Genomic DNA, 24,750 nt, shown 5'->3' with positions numbered 1-24,750 from the left:
CACTTTTCGGATTTCAAGATAATATTCAAAATTCTAATATTATTTTTATACGATTATAGTTCTTTGTAGATTTTACCAATAAATAAATAATAATCAACGAATAATAATTATAAAATGTATATTGTTACCTATGTGTTACGTGAATAATAATTATGGTCGAAATTACTACCACTTACCATCAGGTGGAGTAGAGTCATTTGCCTTACCGACAAATATAAAAAGAAAAAAAAAATTATACAATCTTAATACATAATTCAATAACTTCATTCAATTAAAATATCAAACACTTAATAATTTTCAGTTATGAGTTAGAGATAATTATATTTTTTTTTGATATTATTAGGATTCATAATTTTATCGAAAATTGCCATAAGTGAATGATCACAAAATGTCTACCTAAACAAACACCCTTATTAATATCCCTCGACAGTTCAATAACCTCAAAACCGTAACAACAAAATGTTTGTTGAATATCCTGTTAGGTTAACCCCAAACAACACGTACGCCAAACCTTAAAAAATTGGACGGTTGAAATACAAATTATATATAAGTATTTTACTATACGTAAAGTATATCGTTTCTTCAATTAATTTTTTTTATTATTTTGTTATATGTTATTAATGCGGTCAATAATATAACTAACGAATGCACTAATCTCATCCATTTAATTTTAATTAATGCTTTATTTCCAATTTTATTAATATATTTTTTTATTATACGAGTATACTTTCATAGAAACGCAGTTAACAATTTTTATTATTATAAAAAATATTTATTCTAAAAATCGTCGTCGAAACTTCTTGAAGAGTCGCTCATTTTATATTAAATCTGAATGGAAGTAATTTTTATTGTTACATATGTAGGTAAGTATAGCGACTGGTCCATAATTAATAATCCTTAATAAATAAGTTGTACTTATTAAAAAAAAAAGTTACATACTAATTCAGCGTTATTGACATTCAACATGAACTAGATCTGAGCGACAATCGATATCAAATTTACGGCTAGTGAGTGAGTTCGAAAGATTTTCAACCATTGCATTTGAAACGTCTATTGTGAAGGAACGGGGACAGACGAAGTCAAACATTCACGATAAGAAGCTTTGAACTGAGTGAAGTTGCAATACCACGCTATTACAAGTTCCAACTATATAAATGTGATACTTATATTGTATCAGTCAGTCTATGAATTCAGGTTGTAAATATAATTTAGTTACGATTTCATTTCCATGATTATATATTATGATTTGTATCTATTTTTAAATCTCACAACAAATCTAATGTTACATCTACTACGAAAAGCCTCATTTCCTCTTGAGGAGATTTAAAACTTATTCGACGTCGGTGTTGCAATGCTGGTTGGTTACATGTGGAACAATATTGTATGATTCATACAGGTTTCCTTGTGATGTTTTCACGGCTAAGCGCGAGAATTTTAAATACAGATTAAGCATATAAAAACTCATAAGTGCTTGTTCGAGCTTAAGCTTGTAATTTTCGATTAAGATTCAAATATTTAATTCTATAATAAAAAAATAAATAAACAAATATATAACATCATTCAAAATAAAATAAACATGTATATCTACTTAACATTTTTTAGATGTTGTAAATGAAACGTTACAATAGATATTACATCTATCTTATTATAAAGCAATATAAATTGCGGTTAAAACTCTCATTAGAGAACTTCAAAAATGGTAAGTTAATAAATTATTATATTTAGGTTTCATAGATATTTTCCAATACTATTTTTGTTAACATTAAATATTTAACATTTTACTTACTATATCATTTTAAGTTACTTACAATGTTTAATAGAACATGATCAATTTTCACATTAAACGAATCTATTTTTTATTGCGTCTCTGTAAACATAATTACCAGTAAAATATTGTATTGCGTAGTCAAAATTATTTAAAACAATATTTGCACGAAAAATTTTAACATACTATACTTTTAACACTGCTTCCACCTTCACAGGGAAGTTCTATAAATAGTTTTATTATTATTTTTCGGTTGGAATATTTTAAACCGTTGATCAAGTTCGATTGCGAGTGTGTTAATCACGTATATACATTCGTTTGAGCATAGTGCGTGTGAGTGTTTTCCTTGTAATAAGTGACGGTATGAACTACATCTAACAGCTCTTAAAAAGAAGACAATTTGACATTAGCAAAAACAAACGCACGTAGATGCTTAAAGTATGTTTGAGTTCTTCGAGTTGGATAAGTATCTATTAAAATTAAATTAAAATAATGTTAGAAAAAATATTTTGAGTGGTTTTGAAGAGCATCGAAGAAGAACCAATATTAAAAAAAACTATTGGTATAGTTTACAATATTTAACAAAATAATAATGTAATTTAGTTTTTTTAGTGATAATAATTTTTTTAGTGATAATAGTTTTTATTGAAAGTAAAGAGTTTGTTTTTTGTTTGAGCTAAGATTGACGCAATTAATTTAATTCCATCAATAATTGTTTTATATTAAATCTTAAAATGTAGACGCTTTGACCTTATTACCGATTATGCAATGACTAGCGCTTTACCCGCGGCTTCGCTTGCGTCATAATTCAGTAAAATATTGTCTTCAACCATTCTAATATTAAAAACATGCATGTATAATCTGTCCACAATAATATTATCTATATAGAACCCAAAAACCCTTTCATTTCGCATTTTAAAAATACGTAAATTAACGTACTCTATACGTATACGAGTAATGAGTTCAATTGTTTCGTAGAGTCTGAAATAAAAAAAAACAGATAATTTTCTATAAGTTTGAATTACCCATAAATTTGTGTCATTTTAGACATGTACGTAACATTTCGAACGGTTATTACGTAATTCAGCATTACTTTCGCTACATAAAATGTTATTATTAGCTTATATGGCATCACAAGCCATATTTTATGAGCAAGCAATCATTTTTAGCATTAACTTATTTTATGGTATGTAGTTAGAAATACTTTAGTCGTTAATAAATGTATAATAAACGCAATACGCATGAATATACGAAAACTATTCTCTTTCATAAATTCATAAGCTAGAATTATATAATATATATATTGTTTATTATTGTTAGCAACAATTGTTCCAGATACACTATAAAAATATTTTTAGTTTTTTTACAGTACAGTACAGTAACAGCCTGTGATTATCCCACTGCTGGGCTAAGGCCTCCTCTCCCTTAGAAGAAGGTTTGGAGCTTATTCCACCACGCTGCTCCAATACGGGTTGGTGGAATACACATGTGGCAGAATTTCAGTGTAATAGAAAGTTTTTTTTTTTGAAACAACATTGAAATGCTTAGTAACTTATCCATTACTAATCATTTCATTTTTATAAACGCAAAGATATCATATTATTACAACTTTCCTTTTTTTATGAGAATAAAAAAAACCTTAATTATTCATGTGTTTATAAATATGACACTTTAAACAGATTGATTAGATGAAGTTTCAAATAAACAGGGTGTGACGCCCTTCATTCCATTTAAAATTTTTAAAATCCTTTCGTGGTCTCACATTAACAAACATGTCTTGACTGTGTAACATAGGTAGTTATTTAAGCTAAACGCTAATTTTAATCAGTAAATCAGTCCGTTGCTTTATATATTATAAATATCTATCAGAAAATAACCGAAAGCTTCTCTTAATCGGCCATATTGACGTGACCCAAATTGTTTACGATGGTCTTTTAAAATAGTTCAATATTCATAAACCGTCTGGACGAAAAATAAAATAGTTAATAAATTTAATCAAACCAAGTGAATAAAAGTTTTAAATGTATTTAAAATTATATATTAAATTATCTTTTAATATATCATTTGTAATTTATTGTTGTTGCAGTTATTATTTACTTATTATTATTTACTGATGTGATTCAATTAATGATAAGAGCCATAACGCAATTCTTTATATGTATAATTTAAAGAAACCGCGAAATATTTAGGCGGTTTTCACTCAATGAACATTTTCATTATTTGCACCGTAATATATGACAAAAATGAATAGCTTCCACTGCTAACTCTAACTAAAATAGGAAAGTATTATTTTACGATAACAATACTATACTTTTTGTACACAAAAATACATAGTTTTATACAAACAACATAGATAAATAGAAGTTATATAAAAGGGTGTTGTGAAATAGCGATTTATTCCTGACAACCTGAGAAACATAGGCTCGATTAAGCGACATATCGTAATTATTTATTACTGTCGTTGAATTCATTGTTCTTCGGAACACATACGGTTTTTAAACCGATGGTGTCATTGATTTTAAAAGATCGAAGTCAAGAAGGCGTTTCCGTTCAAAAACATGTAAATATTATTTCAATAAAAAGACGACAAAAAAATGAAAATACAAAAAGGCATAAGTGACATTGAATTTAATCATGTCAATGTCACCTTTAATAAAACATTTGATTCGATATACTATAGCAATTGAAGTATGAAGGTCAAAATAGTGATAGCGTCGCGCTACACTTTAAAGTAGAATAGGGGTTGAACCTGCCACAATATGTTTGTTCGAATGTCAAGCGACTATCATCATTTCAATCTATGATTCAATCGCTGTTGACAATGGAACGAGTCGCGTGAGAATGCTCGATAGACGATCACGGCCGAGACACGTGCAAGCTGCCACAGGTATTGTATGGATGGTAAACAATATTTACGATACTACAAAATTTGTGTAAAGTAAACGATGTGACAGTAAACGGTGAGTGCTCTATTAGAAATAGCGTTTTAGCGAAATTCAATCTCAGCACACATTTACAGCATTTATTTTTATATAAACTACAATTTCACAGTTAATGCACTTTAGGCTTTTTAATGCACATTAAAAAGCCGTTTGGTGTTAAAAATGGTGGTACCATATGGCTTTGAACTAAGGCTAACCACCTATTAAAGGTTACATTAGGTATTTGATAGTTTGCTGTTCTAAAATACCTTAATGTTTTAAGTTAATTAATTGTTTTAAAAAAATATTTATTCATGTAACATTTGCCCTTGTACGTTTTGCGTTCATTCATTTTTTTCTTCATGACTCAAGCCTTGATACGCACCACGATTCCACCTTTAAAAGTTTGAATGGTGCGTCAAAAATAGAAATAGCGTAATTTTTCATAATTTTATACATTCTTATAAGTGTAGATATAACTGTAACGATTAATCAATAATCCTAAAGTACATCCTGAAGATCTCAAAATAAGTATTTGTACAGTATGTAAAAGTAACATGCCACAAACGTGAAACCGTTAATACTTTATAATTTTGTATTATATGTCTTTAGTCTCATATATACTTTTTATTTGTTATAATCACTGTAAGGCTGTTCGGCATAGAACCTACGTTTATATAGCCTTCTGGCGTATTGACAAATTTATTAAAGACATTAAGATAATCGTATATAATTCCTAATTTTTAACTAGTTAGAAATATTCCTAAGAAATTATTGCTTAGTTTCTCATTGAATGAAAATTTCAACTACATTCTGAATAGTCATTCATTCAAATCTAATCATAATAAAAGGATTTGTTCAAGAAGTCTGTCAACTTCTCCAGTGTTTTCTAATAATAGCGATATCTATAATACACTATAACTGAATAAGTAGGTACTTCAGTGCTCTTTTTAAGTATTTTACAGTGTAACTAGTATTCTACCACAAGGCAGAATACTATATATAATATGCTATATATAATACTATATATAATAGATTAATGAGTCTTAATAAATAAAACTATTTTCAAACATGAACATTGAGAATAGCTCGAACATACTTTTAGTATTTAAGCCTGTGAATGTCCCACTGCTGGGCTAAAGGCCTCCTCTACTCTTTTTGAGGAGAAGGTTTGGAGCTTATTCCACCACGCTGCTCAAATGTATACTTGTAACATTTTAGTGTTATAGATGTGCACTAGGTAAGCCATACCACTTGTAGAAATTAGTATCTCCTCCACGGAAAATATAGTCGTACAGATATGTGTGTAAAGTTTGATTATATTATTGAAATGTTATCACAAGCGCTTGGTAATGCTCAATAACTAGATTGACTATAATTATGATCAGAAGCATCGATCACTTTGTGAAAAAGATAGATAACTGATGGTATCGGTAAGCTCCGCTTTTTACATTGGTTAAAAAGGAATAATTAAATTAACTAGTTTCGACGTATTGTATAAAAAAATAATCGTGTGTACTTGACTTAGCTTGTTTTGATTGTTTAATTAAATAAATTAAATAAAAAAAACATACAGTAAATACATACATAAAATACATTAAATAGTTTATTTCTGATTATTAAATAAAAATTTAAATACATAAATTGCAGGGCAATCTTTACGTATAATAAGTGATGTACATATACAACTATAAGCATGAATATAAATGTAACAGTTTGAAACATGTTACATTTTTAGCAATAAACGACGTATAACAAGTAACGACATCAGTCAAGCAAATTGTATAATATGATCGTTTGTTAAAAAACATAATAAAATACTTACAATCACGAACGAACATTCGAGTACAGTTAACTTAATGTGTAGCAATCGCAATCAACTTCGGGGCAAAAATGTGACCTCCAGGGACTAAATATTAATACTTCCTATGACTAAGGGCTTTGGCTAGAAACGGTTTTACCATTGTTTTTAATAATGCTGTTACTAGAAGTTTTCGATATAATATATTTAATTATGAATACAATAAGAACACGAGCCTACAAGCACGAGATGCCCTAGTGAATCTTAACCGAAGATTACGGGTTCAAGCCTGGACAAGCTCCACTGATTTTCATGTGCTTAATTTGTGTTTATAATTTCATTCATTTGCGGTGAAGGAAAACATCGTAAGGAAACCTGTACGAGTCAGATAAAAATTTTATATTCGCATTCGAGCATCGAGGTGAAATAAACTCCAAACCGTTTTCTAAAAAGTGAGGTGGCCTTAGCCCAGCAGCGGAACAGTTATAGGATGTTACGTTACGTTCACTTTACAATAACATATATATTAACAAAACAACTATCACATTTTACGATGCATAGATGATTATACTTGCGTGTGTTGCTTGAGTTGCGTGGGTGCATTATAATGTTAGGTACATTCACTGAGACATACTTTAAAACGATTTTACTATGAATCACAAAAGCATTATAACGATGACTTATATATGAGTACCAATGTAATACATATATATTCCATTTTATTAAATGCTTTTTTTCTTGCCTGGTCTAATTAAACTGCTATTTTTTTTGTTGTCTAGATATAATCGTATATATATCATTAGCTAACATCTTTTCTCTAAAAATATTACACAGAGTTGATATTTAGTTTAATAGACTATAAGCCTATAATTGATATAAAAAACTAACGACATAATTTAGTTACATCGTTGAGAAGTATTTTCTCAAGCTTTCTTAAATTATTAATATATGCCTACATTTAATTCCTTGTCGAGTCCTTAAGATTTTTTTTACTTAAAACATTTTGCATATTGTATTCGTAAGGTTGTCTATTATTTGAATTTAGCTTGATGTCTAGCCTTATATGTCGTTAAAAAAATAAATCATTTAAATAATATTAATATATGATAATTTATAAAAGCACTTTAACCAAGGACAATACAATTATAAAACATAGTATCTACATTTTTACGACGCAATAGTAAAAGGGTTGGGTTAGTTCGATGTAACCTTGACCGATTTAAGTTAACCCACTTGTTTTCTTGCCGTTATCAATATGATAAGGTGGTAGTCATGAGCACGTTCTCTTACTAGTAAATAAATATTATGTCTTGTCTTGTCTATCCGTGCAGTGACGGAGAAAGAATACATTTCACTGCCCCTCTCTTTCCCATGGGTGTCGTAAGAGGCGACTAAGGGATATCTGAGCGACCATCTGCTCATCTGGTGGTAGGATGCTAACATCCGCCTGGCTTGTTACCACCGTACGCATGGTGAAAAACTCGTGAAGTGGCTTGCAGCCGCGTTTCGAGGTCAGCCAGCGTACAGCCAGAGCCCGAGCGAGTATTGTCGCGATGGGTGTTGGTCCGGTTGGAGACGGCTGCTGAACCAGGGTCAGGGAGACCCGAAGAAACGGCTGTTCCGCTGGCCGCCCGTGGCATAGTACAGGGGCCCGAGCGTGCCTAACCAGCTCGTGAGGCTGCCCCACCAGGCCACGCATAATCTCGGGGTGGACCGTCGTGCCGGTTGGTGACCGGTAGGTGGGGTCCCGGCGGCCACTTCCGGGGGAGTTCGGGGGCCCTTCCGTCCGGCGGGTCAGTGTATTTTTCCTTTTGGCAACCACTTGGGGAAACACGCCTCCACACTTTGCCCATCCCTATCGTGGCAATACATCGCTCGCTTCACGTCTCTTTTCCATTTAATTTCTCCCAAATGGCGCAACAAAAAAGAAATAACGGTCGTACAGCGGTGCTCACCCCCACCATACCCTCGCTGTTTGAGGTCGAGTTCTCTAACATCCGAGGACTCCACACTAACCTCAACGCTGTCCACCACCATCTCGAGACAGCACGGCCAGCAATGTTGTTTCTCACGGAGACACAAATACTCCGTCCTGCCGATACCAGCTACCTTAATTATCCCGGCTACACGCTTGAAGAATCCTTCAAAGCGAAAGCCGGAGTATGCTTGTTCGTCAGGACGGATGTTTGCTGTCACCGACTGCGCTGCTTGGAGGACCCCTCCTTCTCCATGTTGGTGGTACGTGTGGACCTGGTTCGTCAGAGCCGAGTCTACGTGTGCCTCTACAGATCCCACAATGGTGACTTGGAGACAAGCCGACTATTTGACCATCTTAGTCGGGTGGCAGATGCTGCGCAAGAGCAATTTCCTAACGCGGAATTGGTGTTTTTGGGGGACTTTAATGCTCACCACGAATCCTGGTTGAAATCCCTCAAAACTGACCATGCTGGAAGGACTGCTCATGCTTTTGCTCTCACACATGACTTGACCCAACTGGTTGATCAGCCCACCAGGATCCCAGACATTGATGGGCAAGCACCTTCTCTACTGGACCTTCTGCTGACTTCTCACCCGGTGGAATATCAGGTTGTGGTTCAGGCTCCTCTTGGCTCTTCGGATCACAGCCTTATTTCTACCAGAGTGCCACAGGCCAAGCTGCCGCCACTAGCGGTATGCAAACGTCGCGTTTGGCACTATAAGTCGGCGGATTGGGACGGTATGCGCGATTACTATGCGTCGGTCCCTTGGAAGGAACGTTGCTTCAGTGGGAATGACTCGACAGCTAGTGCCGCTGCTGTTGCTGGCGAGATCATGCTGGGAATGGAATACTACATTCCTAGCTCAGATCTCGTCAGTAGGAGTACGCGTAACCGTTGGTTCACTCGTGAATGTGCCGATGCTGTATCATCTAAGCAGGCGGCATATCGCAAGTGGATCAACGGCTGCATTAGCGGGGCATCTAACATTGACTCACTGAAAGCAAACTATAATAAAAATTCCAAGTCCTGTAGACAGGCATACACGAGAGCGGATGCACAGCGCATTGTACAGATTGGTCATGACCTTGTTTCGCATCCTAGGGGCTCCCGTAGCTTCTGGCGTCTGACCAAGTCTGTGCAAAACAATTTCTGCCAACCTTCGCTGCCACCGCTCAGAAATCCGGACGGATCGCTAGCTCACAGTCCGCAAGAGAAAGCTGATCTCCTGGCTAAACTCTTTGCCGACAATTCCGTCATCGATGATTGTAGTGCGCTGCCACCTACAATACCTTCATGTGGCCATACGATGCCTGACATTAAAATCAGGCAACGTGATGTGCGTGCGGAGCTGCAATCACTTGATGTACGGAAAGCTAGCGGTCCCGATGGAATACCAGCCATAGTGCTGAAGAAGTGCGCAGCGGAGCTGTCTCCTGTGTTAACGCGCCTGTTCCAACTTTCTCTCTCTTCGGGAAGTGTGCCGGAGGCTTGGAGAAGAGCTAACGTGCAAGCGGTTCCCAAAAAAGGGGATCGGTCTGACCCGGCAAATTATCGGCCAATAGCTATCACCTCAGTACTTTGTAAGGTGATGGAACGGATTTTAAACAACCAACTGATCCATTACCTAGAAGATCACTGTCTAATTAGTGCGTCAGTACGGGTTTCGACCAAAACGGTCCACAGGTGATCTTCTAGCGTACGTAACACACCTCTGGGGTGAAGCTATCGACAAGCATGGAGAATCGTTGGCTGTCAGCCTCGATATCTCCAAGGCTTTCGACAGGGTCTGGCACAGAAGTCTTCTCTCCAAGCTACCGGCATATGGTCTGCCTGCTCAGCTATGCACCTGGATTGCCAGCTTCCTACACAAGCGTAGCCTTCGTGTTTTAGTAGATGGTTGCGCTTCACAATTCTATGTAGTGAATGCTGGGGTCCCCCAGGGATCTGTGCTATCTCCCACACTCTTTCTTTTGCATATCAATGATATGCTCTCCCTTGGGAACATACATTGCTATGCAGATGATAGTACAGTGCATGGTGGATACCACGGACGCGCAGTGGCTGGGCGGGCGGAAACTGAGGAGAGGCGGGAGAATCTTGTCATTGAACTCGATAGGACGTTAGATCTCATCGCCAAATGGGGCTCTGATAATCTTGTTGAGTTTAATGCCAAGAAAACACAGGTATGCGCTCTCACGGCGAAAAAGTCAACATTTTCCCCTCTTCCCTCCCTCTGTGGTACTCCGCTGGTGATGCAAAGCAAAATCGCCATGCTGGGGATTGACGTTCGCTGCGACCTTAGTCCAAGGGATTACATCGAGGCTGTTATAAAAACAGCTTCACGGAAACTCGGAGTTCTGAACAAGGTGCGGCGCTTTTTCACGCCACAACAACTGTGCCTGCTGTACAAAACACAGGTACGGTCTTGCGTGGAATATTGCTCGCACCTTTGGGATGGCTCCGCTAAGTACCTACTTGAGGCCTTGGACCGGTTGCAGCGACGTGCCGTACGCATTATTGGCGACGTAAAGGTCACAAACACCCTTGAGCCTTTACAATTGCGTCGTGAGATAGCAGCACTGAGCGCTTTCTATCGACTGTATCACGGCGAGTGCTCTGAGGAATTATTCTCTCTAATTCCTGCTTCCCCCTTCCTTCTTAAGTCCACGCGAGCTGGTTCTCGATGTCACCGCCTAACTGTGACATCAATTCCATCGCGAACAAAGAAATTTGGCAACTCCTTTCTTTGTCGCACTTCCAAAAAATGGAACTCCTTACCAGCTCACGTATTCCCCTCCTCTTACAACCCGGGTTCCTTCAAACGAGGCGTGAAGAGGCATCTTGCGGGCCGGCAAGGCGAAGGCGGCTAGTGCAGAACGTTTTTCCCGTCTGTACTGGCCGTCGTCGCGTTTGGACTCTACTACCACTTACCATCAGGTGGAGTAGAGTCATTTGCCCTCCCGGCGATATAAAAAAAAAAAAAAAAAAAGTCTTAACCAACAATTTATAAGAGGTTTACTTAAAAGTCTCTTATTTTTGCTCTACTATAAAGTTTTAATTAAGTGACTTTTTATATTTTTTTGGGGAAAATAACTCTAATCCACCTGATGGTAAGTGGTAGTAGAGTCCAAACGTGACGACAGCCAGTACAGTCGCCTTGCCTGCCCGCAAGAAGCCTCTTCACGCCTCGTTTGAAGTGAGCTGGCAAGGAATTCCATTTTCAAAAAGATAGGATACAAAAATACTAAATTAAATCTTCCCCAAAGGATAATTTTTATGATATATTTAACTATAATTCATGTTAGGATGTAGCAAGGATACAACTTTTATCAAATTTATTTTCTTCGCCCAACGAAGTGTTCCTTCAACGCATTATTATGTATTATAGTTGCACTACCATGAATAAAATGTAAATTAAAATAGAGAATTGCTGAAAATATTCGTATATTATAATATAGTTTTATTTATTTACCCTTATCATAACCTGAGCAATACTGTCGTGTTGTTGAGTGGTATACATATATAATTATATTTGCTAGTAACTAGTAACAGCCTTTGAATGTCTCACTGCTGGGCTAAGGCTTTGTTGAGGAGAAGGTTTTGGAGCTTATTCCACCACGCATTTATTTTATATATAAAGTTAATATTATATATTATTTTATAGATAACCATTATTATCATATTAAGTAGGTAGTTTGATTTAAATTTTTTGTGAATCTATTAATGTAATATCACGACACGACATAATGTAGTCTGTACGATAAGACCGTATATTTTTTATTGTTACATTCAATATAGACCTAAAAAGAGCTAACCTTTAGCTCACAAAAGTGCCTTAGTAATTTATTTAACCTTAACATTGTAAATGTTCTAAATCTTCCTGGGATTCATTTGGAAAAGCATATACAATGCACTACAAATGAATGTCTGTCCTAGTAGTATATCTACATGATTAAATACAAGACAAAAGAGTATTGAATGTATATGTATTCGTTAACTTATACATTTAATACTTATATATAAATGCAGGATATATTAAAGTTGTACCTATATGATTATTATTAATGTATATGATTGATGATAGAGAGTAACCAAAAAATATGCGGTTCTTCTCGGTAAAATCTACATTCAAAATTAGTGCTAGATACAGATTTAGTTAATAAATTATTAATAAAATAACAATATATAGATGATACGATAAAATAATTGTTCAAAAATCGAATCCGCTGAAAATGAGTCATCACGCGTTATTAACCTTAAACTTGCTACGTTAAAGGGCTTTATGCTTCAAAAGTAATTGGCTTTTACAATATGAGACTGGTCCGAGGAGACATTAGTTTGTCAGCGTACAACGTACATAATTATATTAAGTCGTTGACCGGTTTTAATATTAAAAGACATGAATTCACTTAGTTTCCAATTTCCAAAAGAGAACCAGGAATGTATTTGGTTGGTCATTTCAATAGCTGTGAAAATGTAGAGACCAAATAATATGGCAGTCACGGGACTTTTGGCAGATGTGAAACATCAAAATTGATAAGTATTGAAATAATTTATAATTAAAGAAAAACAATAAATATATACTTAGAAAAAAAATATAAAAAAAGTTGTTTGGTTTCTAAAATAAACATGTTATTCTTGTTACCGTAATAATTTATAAAGCGACGAAGTATATAATATAAGAGCCACGTACACCAAAGGGAGTTAAGAGCGGTGGGGTAGAGGTGCATGACTACATAAGCTACGAGTAGCGATATGCCGTTTGTCATCACGGCGTAGGAGTTTGCCCCCAAGTCGCATCACCAACGAAAATCACATCACTTTCACTTACAATTTCGTAACTTTTGGATTTTTTACTTACAAATAAAAAATTATATTAAAAAAACATTATTATTTACCTCAATGTATGTTGTATTGCCTTAACCAAATTGATGATTAATTAGTAATTCACGTAAATTATCATAATTTAGTATATTAATATATACCAACATCATTACTCTATAAAAAAAGGTTACATTTGACACGTGGCCATGGTACTTTATTGGTATGAACTTGTAAAGTAGCAGTCAAGGTTACACTGAGGAAATTATTTTAAAAACAAGTACTCGATGCGGAAATGCAAGTTGACATACCATGCACAATATTGCATGTATGCCCTTCAGAGCTATACTTATATATTAAGGACAAACCGCAACTAAATACTTAGGAACAAGATTTCTTTGTAAGATTTTTTTTTAAGACTTCATGAGAATTTCACGTAGAAAAGAGACCATTTTTATGAGGCGTTTGATAAGAATAGTTTCTTATCGTGTATACCGTCAGAATACTTAAAGTTAGATAGGATCGGATTGAAATTATAAGAAATTTAATTTATTGAATTAAATTTGGGTACATGGTTACCATAAATAAAATAATTTTTCCAATACTGTAATCTATACAGATTGATATTTTTTAAAAATTAGTCTTAATATTCTTCTACAATCTTCATTATAGTTTGTTAGTATTAGAAGGTTATGTACTTATATAATAAATATTCGAAATTAAAATACACTGTTAGCTGGGAATTCATAATAATAATTATTACTTACATTTCAGAGCATTATATACATCGTCACGATACTATTGTAAAATAATTTTATTAATGAAAAAGAATAATTAACGATTGGGTTTCTTGCTGGTGTTTCTAGGAAAAATGTATATTCCAAGCCGCTAGCTTTACAATTTATTAATATTGTAGAACTTACGTACAGGGTATAAACATGACTGCCTTCGATATTGTTTATTACGATATAATTAATTTTACCAATGGTAGGCCAGAGGTTTTCACGGATGTATGCGGGGTCACTTATTACCAACGATATACTAGTTATCCTACCTCCAAACAGTAATTCTTTGTATTACTCCATTCCGGTTTGAAGAGCTTACTCGAGCCAGTGCAATTACGGGTATAGACACATAAAATACAGCTATATTATTAAGAAACATGTTTCCAATGCAGGATTATTTTTTCTTTGAATCAGTTACTGCAATAGAAAATATTATATTTAAATAATGTGATTTATCTAACGTATCATATATATGATAAATAAGAGAAATCACAGACATACATATATCCGATTACAATCTAAGGAGTTAAGACAAAAAAATCTTAGATTTACATATTCCATGTGATTTTCTAATAGTTTTGCTGTATTATGTACTACAAATAGATTTTGATTAATTTACCTTTATTTATAATACACTATTCCACATAATAAGTTACCACCTATTTTTTCCCTGGAAAAACGCATTTACGCCTTTCGTATGTAAGACTATCGCCATTCAGCACCTCTCGCTGTCAAGCATGGCGTTGATCGAGCTCGAAAAGAAGAGATCACTAGGGAATGCTTCTGAGGAACGCATCACACTCCATGCGTGTGGCGCATCGTGTCCAGTGGCGCACCACACTCGTGGCAGGAGGGTGATACCTCCCACCTTGCTATCCCGTGCAGATACTAACCAAAATAGCGATAAACACCTGCGTCAGCCTAAACGTGAGAGTGTACCGCTTAGTTATAACCATTTTATTTTTTCATTTTCATTTTTCGACCAATGATATCGCGCCAATTTGATGTCAAAGTTGTTTATTTGCCTTTACTCCTCTTGTGGTTGGAATAGGCTATAGAATTGTTTAATCTAAAGCATTTAATTGTATAGCTCGCAAAAAAATATTTGTATACCTAAACTCATATTTAAATAAATTTCCGTTAATAGTAAGAAAATACTTCTATAAATGAGTGTTCCGCTACCTCGTTGTTCTCGTGGCTAAAGGCCGCAGATACCGAGGTCCTGGGTTCAAACTCCAGGTCGAGTTAATAAAAAAATATCTGTCGAATATTTTCAATACCAGCCCAGTCTGGAAGTTGGAAGTGTGTACGTGTGTAAAGTTCCTTAAACCGTTGGTCCTACGCTTGAACTCTTTCCGGTCTATGTTATTTGTAAATTTGAAATATAAAAAAGTGCTGTTATTGTTAAACACAAAGTTGGAATATTTACAGCCACATCGCATATAATATTGATTATTTTAATAGAAGCAGTGACAATAATAATAATGTCCTCCAGACCGATTTCGATCACGGCGGCCAATCGCAAGAGAGATTAGCCAACTACGCAGGAGATATTATAGTGCACAAGTGTGTGCGCGAACACAGGTGCACTCTCTTTTCCGACACGACCGGAAAGAGTTCAGGCGCAGGACCAACGGCTTTACGTGCTTTCCCAGGCCCGGGAGTGTACACACTTCCAACTTCCAGACTCCGGGCTGCTACTGAGAATTTTCTGACAGAAAAACCCAATGACTTTTTATTGGCCCGACCTGGGTATTGAACCCAGGACCTCCGGGTCTGCGGCCTTATATCAAGCCACTAAACCAACGAGGCAGTCATAGAAGCAGTGACAAACGTGTGTAAAAACGATAAAGTAGAGATAAACTTGTAACATCAAGTTGCCGCTTTTATGAAGTCAATACAGGATGTATTTTTAGGGCAAAGTATTCTTTTCTGTATCTAGCTGAGTTTAGTCAAATTTGTTAAAAAAATCTCAATCTTTATAATATTTGACAGTACGCCAGAAGGCTACGTATGGATAGGGCTTATGCCAAATACCTTTGTCATAATTATCACGTATGTATACAGTGAGTTGGTAGTTAAATTAGACTAAATACTAATAGTGATAATACAAAATTTAAAGACTAAGTTCACTATTTTAATTTCCTATAAGATACTTTTATTTCACATAAGCATCCTTGAAATTATTGCTTACATACTTTGTATTGACCTGTTTTCGAAATTCGCGAATCTATGAAAATACGGGAAACAAACAAATTTTTCATTTCGAAATCAGATACTGATCTATATATGTATTTACATTATTTATGACAAATTTTGAGAAACTACGAGCAAACGCAGCAATAAAACGATTGGATGAAAGTTCAATTACCTGTGTGGGAACCTCAAGCTTATTTGTGACTGTTCTCAAGGCTATATGATGTAATCATTGGACTTGAGGGAATTCGTGATACATTTGTATTATGCTCTTAGTAGTATAATAAGTAAAACTTTCTCTAGTTATATAAATATGCTATTCATTCTTGTGCCTTAATAAAAACCGAAACATAAAACTGACGTCCCGACGTTTGGTCCGTCTGAGTGGGCTTCCATTCCTAAAGATGTGAAGGTTCGCAAAGCGCCAGCGCCACCGGCCTAGTATTCTTCGACAAGTCGGATCGGAGGCACTCTCCTTACGCTCCCGCTTCGTGGCCTCCTTCTGCGAGAAGACACTATCAAAGAAAGAGCCTAAGAAGATACCATATCCATCCCGCACCGCTTGCTGACAAGCCTGTACGTGAATCTGCCACCTCTTCTCGCTCCTCAATGACTCAAGTGAGGGTGGATCGCCTCTACTATCGCCAGGTCAGCTGATGGAGAGGTCTCAGGTCTACTATGATTCGCCGCACCTCTTCAGACCTTAGACGGACACTGTTAGCTTTGGCTTCCACCTTGAACCGGTACACTTCCACGAGCACCTCCGCCTGGAGTTCCTGCCGTTCACAACGTCTTACAGTAACGACGTATCGCTCACAGCTATGAGCCTGTGTAGTCTCCGTAAAAGGGCCTTGTTCTGAACGGTGAGAGCGTCCCCCGATATGGCCGTACCGTATGACGCCATGGAACACACCACATCAGCTTAGAGGCGCCCGCCTGAGTAACCTACTTGTTTTTACTGCGTAATTTTTTTTTCATTATTTAAAATAGGTATGTCCCTAGCGCTTGTAATGTACACCAAATGTACACCTTGGTCGCTGTTGTTGGCGTTTTATTAATCTCATGTGCTTAATGCAAAGGTAAAAGCGATTTTTTGCCCAACTATTTTTAATTTTTTTAGTTATATTTATTGCCGTTTATAATTATTGTTTTTGTGTTGAGTTCAGTAACCCAATGGTCCCAACTTCCATCACAATTTCATTGGTATAATCATAAAAGAAACATTTTCGTCCATTTCTAAATCACTTTTACATATTTTTTGAAAAAATATTTTTGTACATGTTAAATTATTCATTACTGTTATACAATAAATAGTATTTCTGAATAATAATTCTTTTTGATTTCACAATATTTATCTCAAATTATAAAACAAAAACAAATGTTAAAAACAAGCAATCAGAAATCAGAAATACATTATGTACGTTGAGTCTCTCGTTATAGTCCGGAACTTAAAATGGATGAATAAGTTGTCATAAATTAATCTCTTAAAACAGGACTTTGGCTAATGGATTCGTAATACAAACTATTAATCACAAACGAAATACACGCCCAAGTCTGTACGGGCCTTGACCTCGACCTACAAGAACTGTTGGCATTTGCAAAGGAAAGCTTATAAAAAATAAACTAAGCGAGTAACACGTTACACAACGGCTATGTTCTTTCAAGAATTACTTATAGCTATTGGAAAAGAATATGTAAAAAATATTCGCTATAAATATGCTATAAGTACTTACAAACGTAGTTAATGTGTGTTATTTTTAATCCATTTTAAAAAACACAAAATGAAATTAATAAATCTAAATTATTAGTTGTTACAGTCAAAGTATTAGTTCTTTTAGAGATGTCAATAGTTTAAAAATCGGGTGAAACTGCAAAGCACAGCTATCGAATTCAAAGGGTTCATTGAATTGTCACTATTTTTGAAATTGTAATTACTTTTAACAAAGTGTAATTAACAAATTTGAAGAAATAATCCAAAAACAGATCTACAAGGCATCTCATTATTGCTTCCACTGTTGACAAGATAACTGGTTCATTTTTGTAAAGACAGATAAGATTCAACGTAATGCTTTTTAAAGATTTTGTTTCAATTATAATGTCCCTTTTTTGCATCGATAATATTATCTAACAAAACCAAAATCTGTAAAAACGTATGTATATGAAAAAGTCTAATAGTAAAATCGTTTGTAGTTTTGTTAATTATCATGAGGATCTATAAAATAATTTGTTACGTATTTTTTCAATCAGTGTGTATTGTACTTTAAAGAATACTAGCGAGGCCTATTTTTAAAGAGCTTCTAATTTTGCTATTTCCTTTTTATGACAATAATGCCTCGAAAGGTCAGGCTCGACTCACAATATAGCGATATAATAACGATATATATCCATGTTAATTTCTTAGGTAATAGTGCTTAAGTGATGCTCAATTAGACAGTGCTAAAAGGTGAAACCCATTTTATTTAATCAAAAATGAAGATATAATCACGCGAATAGCCACGACAACGTCTAGGTTATATACTAGATGCGTTATTATTGAATTTATAACTTTTATTGTAACATTCGGTTCTTGAGATTGCATTTTAAGGTCTAAGAAACGTCAATAGTACGAAGCTGTTAATGTTAATGAAGGAATGAAGTCTATATAATCATCAACTTAGATCGTGTCAGTTAAAGTTTGTAAAGATTTCCGAGTGCTTGGCCTTAGCGTAGCTATCGCGTAGCAGGTCAGTCATCATTGCTACGAAATTCGTAGCAATATAGCTTATATACGTGACTGTGCTAAAACTAGGTCACGAAGCTAAATTACCACTATAGTCTTGAAATACTAAGTACCTATCGCTTTGAAATCTAGGTTATAAAGCATAGAGTCATGTACGTTCAGAATGCGTTGACTAATCAGACACGTGAGCCAACCTTCAGCAGTAATATAGAAAATAAGAAGTTATTCAATTTTTGCAGTCACAGTTATGCTGATTCGATAATTATTTAATATATATGAAGAATTCGAGATATTTTATTCCTATATATGCTAAACGCAACAACCAACCTAGCATGTAAATGACTAAACCACCTGTTTGGTGACGGGAACCAGTGCACCAACGAAAGCGACTGGCGGCTGTTAAAGTCTGCCAAAACATTTTATCATGCAGTTTACAAATTTCACTTCAGATGAATGAAGGCTAGCTAATAATGAATAGTGATGATACGTAGGTGAACCCAAAGCAAATATTTGTTTTTATTTATTTTAAAATAAGCTTAGCTAAAGTAATCGCATTTCAGAACGCTACAGATTATACACGAAGGCACGTTTTAGAAATGAATAGTCAAACAAAAAGTTTATATATTGGACGGTATGATAGTCGATGGCGAACGAAAGGTTCCCAGACAGTCGAGACAATACTATTAGTTCACTAATCGTTTAAATTACGAAGTGAATTTCTTACTATTAATTATTTATTATTATTATTATACGTACATTATAATTACTTACTATTACTGTAAATACTAACACATATTCATTATTGAAAATTTTAGGAAATCATGCATTTTTCGAACATTTTCTTCTACTCTAAATCTCATTTTTTTTTCTCAAATAAAAAAAAAGAGAAAATTGTACAGAAAAATTTCGTCTGTCTATATATATATATATACTTTTATATTCATTTAAATGATTAATAATTATTTTTTATTAATTACATTATCACTGAAAACAGTACATTTATGAACACATAATTTATTTTGCTTGCAATCGTAAACCTTAATATCAGTATAATTAAAAATGATTGAAATATTTTGTAGTAAAACAATTAAACCAATTCGATCTGGCGTATTTGTGAACTGCGGGTTTTTACGTCTTTGTGAAGCTAAGCCTGTAATAAAAACAGAAAAAGATTTCGTAAGCTTATAAATATTTATAAAATAAAATATTTATAAAATAAAATACATATTTAAAAGGTTATCAATCATAATAATTAAAAAAGACGGCCAATCGCAAGCCGGACTCACACACCAAGGATTCCGTACAAACGTGTATGTAAAAGTATGTAATTTTATTACGAAATTAAGAAGACATTTAGATGGAAAACTTGTCTCCACATACGTATGTCGCGGTTAGTTTTGTGACGTAACTACAATTTTACGGTTTCAAAGTTTTCGATGCTTTTTGTGCTACATGACATTGCTTCTTCAAGATTCTAGGTCAACGGGAATACCCTAAAAGTTTTGACTTACAAGTGTCAACGAGGCAGAAATGCCCGTATCTTTAGATGGCGTTGTCTTAAAAGTTTGATTTTTTCAATGCTCTGATTGCAGAGTTGAGTAATTGATATTAATTCCTGAGAAAAGGGTCTTAACAGACGGACAGACGGACAACTAAATCCCAAAACGAGTTAAGTTTTCCTTTCGACGTACGGGAACCCTATAGTAACCACACACACAGTAAACCAAACCCAAAAAAAAACTTTTAATACAAAACACAACAGATCGATTTATAAAATTATGTTTATGACTAAATTTCTTTTAAAAAAAAATATATATACAAACAGAAAAATAAACTAAGAGTCAACCTTTATATAGTAAAGCATTAGCTGACAATGACTCCTCGCCGCTGAGTATTCTGAACCCTTTGTTTCAGCTAAAACATTGTCTTAATAGCTAAATGCTTTTAGTGTCTAAATTGACAAGATGAAAATTCCTTTTAATATTTGAGTTAGATATTATAAATATATATTTAGTACCTACAACATGTTTAAAGTTTTAATAAGAATTTAAGAATAATATCCCAATGTTTTTTCAAGTCTTAAGCCGAGATGGCCCAATGGTAAGAACGCGTGAATCTTAACCGATGATCGTGGGTTCAAGCCCGGGCAAGCACCACTGAATTTTCATGTGCTTAATTTGTGATTATAATACATCTTTTGCTATACGGTGAAGAAAAACATCGTGAGGAAACCTGCATGTGTCTAATTTCACTGAAATTCTGCCACATGTGTATTCCACCAACCCGCATTGGAGCAGCGTGGTAGAATAAGCTTCATACCTTAGCCCAGCAGTGGGACATTCACAGGCTGTTACATTTTTTACATTACATTTAAAAAAAGTTGGGATTTTACTTAACGAATACAAATTAAAAATAAAAACTACGTGTCAATTATTTTTCAGGTTTCTTTAATTTAAACTTTTTTACTAATAATACGAGTACTTATAATTCTGAGAACCATGTAACTTCATGTTTAAATGTTCGTGGAATTAATCGTTGTTGCTCTTAGTTATAAGCTAATTTACATTGGCGTGGTATATTGGATTCCAACTAATCCTAAGTTAACGGTATACCCGAAAAACAAGCACAAAAGCCACAGCTAATACGAAAATAATTGGAACAAGGTCGATCGTTGGGGCAGAGCGTATGCAGCGACCGCGGTGTCTTTCTCTACGTATAAAATCAATATAGCGACAACATACCACCACGGCACGCTACGACGAAAAATAAGAACAACAAAATTATACAGCTGGTCATTCACCTCAAATAGAAACTTAGAGGCTTGCAAAAATTTGCGCGCCGCCAAAACTGCTTAGAAACACCGCACTCACACCACCTTGTCTTTTATTATTTTATGTCTCACTGTATCCGTTATACAATATATCGTTTATAACCGATGGACAATGAAAGTAGACTGGACTTACCCCGCGCACCTATGCATCTTTTAGACGGAAGACAAGGACGTAAAGTGATTGGCTGTAGGGTTCTATGATTTTTATCGTTGATGATAACTTTAGTAATTTTTCGCTTACTAACTTACAGTTCGCGTGTTGTTTAATACCAATTATAATTTCGAATAATAATTTGGAATAGTATCATCAATGAACTTCTATAACATTAACGTTGTTTGTCCTGGGACGTACCAACAAAAGAGATATCAGTACCTACCTAATTATTATGTCCAACTATGAGTCACGATAGTGCGGTCATTAGGATATAATGGCAGGTTTTATTCTCTTATTATTGTATAATACATAAATAATAAATCCAAGACAAAACAAATAAAAAAGCAGACTTAATCACCAAAGTTTATCAAAATCGGTGTATATGTTGTATGGTAAAGTTTATTTCTTTGTGCCTGATGAATAACGCAATAGGAAATTAGCATATTCATTTACTGAATAGAAATAGTCAACTTGTATTAATAACAGCGTTAGCCAGTTAATATTTAATAAGTTTCTGTTCTACATATTACTGACAAAAAGTATTTCGGAAACTAATAAAGTAAAAACTGCACCGATATAGAACATTTTACGAACAAAATACAGCATGAAGCACTAAAATTAATGTTCACGCCTTTCCAAAACTTGCGTCAAAAATAAAGCGTTCGTCACCTAATACAATATGCATTTTAAAATTGACATTAGTTATATGCTGTAAGATTTCGAAATATTTATTAAACCGTTTTTGATAATGTAGTAACTAATGTATTTACCTTCATTAATTAGTATTAAGTTCTAAAAAAAAAACAAAATATGTATAAAAAAATAATAATAATTACAATCATTTTAAAATTACTAAAACCGTTATATTTTTATATAGTATTTTGATGAAGGATCCTGGTAGAAACGTCTATTCGTTTAGCTACACTAAGAAGTTTTTAACAAATTTTGCTAACCTAAAAGTAATTTCGTTTTTTTTTGTTACTGCAAACGAATGTACTAAAAACAATGTTAATATAAAATAGAGTATATAAAAGTAAATACCTAATGCGTGCAAGTTTTTAAATTAATTGCTTGTAATACAAGTTTTATTTAAAAAAAATAAAGCAATATACACTTACAGATAGTCCAGGATTGCAGCCCGCCGTGATAGAATTTTTTCTAAATTTGGGTACGCAGATCTGCATCGAACTTTTTCCTTTAGGGGGTCCGGCGCATCCGTACTCGTCACTTCTATTGTTTCTTGTCAAATTAATATTATTCGTGTTATTGACCTTTACTAATATATTGCAAGTCTGTGAGGCTATTTGAAATAAACCTTCTTCTAAGTTTCGCTTATTATGATACTGTCGGTTAAATTGCAAATAGTCCCACCATGAAGGCATTTTCTTTTATAAAGACGTAAAGAAGAAGTTTCGTAAAAATTGTTGGAAGCGTCGCGTGCGAACGCTCTGAAACGAAGCCTCACTTTGACGGTACAGCCGACCCGAGCTTGCGCGTTAAAACTTTAGTTTGACGTGAAAAGTAAACGATATAAATGTTTAGTATTTTACACCTAGACCCACAGGAATTTGTTCGTGGGTTTTATTTGTTGGATCAAACACATACAATAGAATAAAACGTCCTTTCCATAAGTAGAGACACATTAACCATGCTATGTTTTTTTTAAATAATATATTTAGTTTGCGTTCCGATTCACAACTCATATAAATTAGGTATAGTTCATTCGGATAGTTGAATGTTTATTCAATATTATTATAAATATTTGTATTGTATCTATATGTACCAATATACCTCTGACTGCCGCTTTAGTTTAGTGGCTTGATGTAAGGCCGCAGGCCCTGAGGCCCTGAGTTCAATTCCCAGGTCAGCCAATAAAAAGTTATTGGGTTTTTCTGCCAAAAAATTCTTATTAGCAGCCCGGAGTCTGGAAGTAAGAAGTGTGTACACTTTCGTGCCTCGGAAAGCACGTAAAGCAACGGCTTACAATTTTTAAAAGGACCAACGGGTCCTACGCCTGAACTCTTTCCGGTCGTGTCGGATTGCCGTCCCATCGGATTATGAGAGTTAGGGAATAGAGAGTGCACTTGTGTTTGCGCACACATTTGTGCACTATAATATCTCCTGCGTAGTTGGCTATACCTTGTGCAAGTTAGCTTGATCTTTTTGACAGACGGGCTAGTGATGTAGTAGTAGTCCAAAAAATAACGTTTTAAAATACTTGTAACTGTGACGAGATGGTGTGGGTGTATTATGTGTGAAATTCTTTATTGCACTAGACATATAAAACTTTGGGTAAATTAGCGACGGTGGGTCAATATTCATAATAAGTACCTATTTAATATTACAGGGTTATTTTTGACCTCCCGCCAAATTTAAATAGGTGGTTTAGACCATGAAAGTAAACAACTTTCCTAAAGAAACACGGGTCGAATTTTTTTTTTCACTATTCGTAATTCAAATTAGAATTTAAAAAAATGTTTACCTTATTTTTCTAAAAAGAGTTAACAATGATGTTTAATAATGATTTTTTGTAATCGATATTTGTAACAGTTACTGCCTGTTATTCGTGTCCCATCCGTCTCCGACCGATGTAACATTGTACAAGCGTCTATTATTTTCAGTGTTCCTATTTAAATTTTACTTTGAAGCAATAAAAAGTCTTAAAATTTTCGGATAACGCTTGAATCTTTAGGTACTTTTGTGTTATATGTATTTCTTTAATATTTTTACAATTTTTAAAATCATTAAATTAAGAAAATAATATGTTCGTCAGTGCAAA

The 24,750-nt window shown here is 34.4% G+C and overlaps 1 protein-coding gene across 1 annotated transcript in view; it reads right to left on the bottom strand.

Moving 5' to 3' along the window:
• Window positions 1-23,353, bottom strand: part of LOC126772339 (5'-3' exonuclease PLD3-like) — a 61,239-nt gene extending 37,886 nt beyond the window's left edge. The window contains exon 1 of the mRNA XM_050492668.1: window positions 23,090-23,353. Coding sequence (XP_050348625.1) covers window positions 23,090-23,353 — 264 coding nt within the window. The remainder of the gene's footprint in view (window positions 1-23,089) is intronic.
• Between the last annotated feature and the right edge of the window lie 1,397 nt (window positions 23,354-24,750).

This window comes from Nymphalis io, chromosome 12 (assembly GCF_905147045.1).
Source record: "Nymphalis io chromosome 12, ilAglIoxx1.1, whole genome shotgun sequence".
Lineage (NCBI taxonomy): Eukaryota > Metazoa > Arthropoda > Insecta > Lepidoptera > Nymphalidae > Nymphalis > Nymphalis io.
This window is presented reverse-complemented; position numbering and strand designations above follow the sequence as displayed.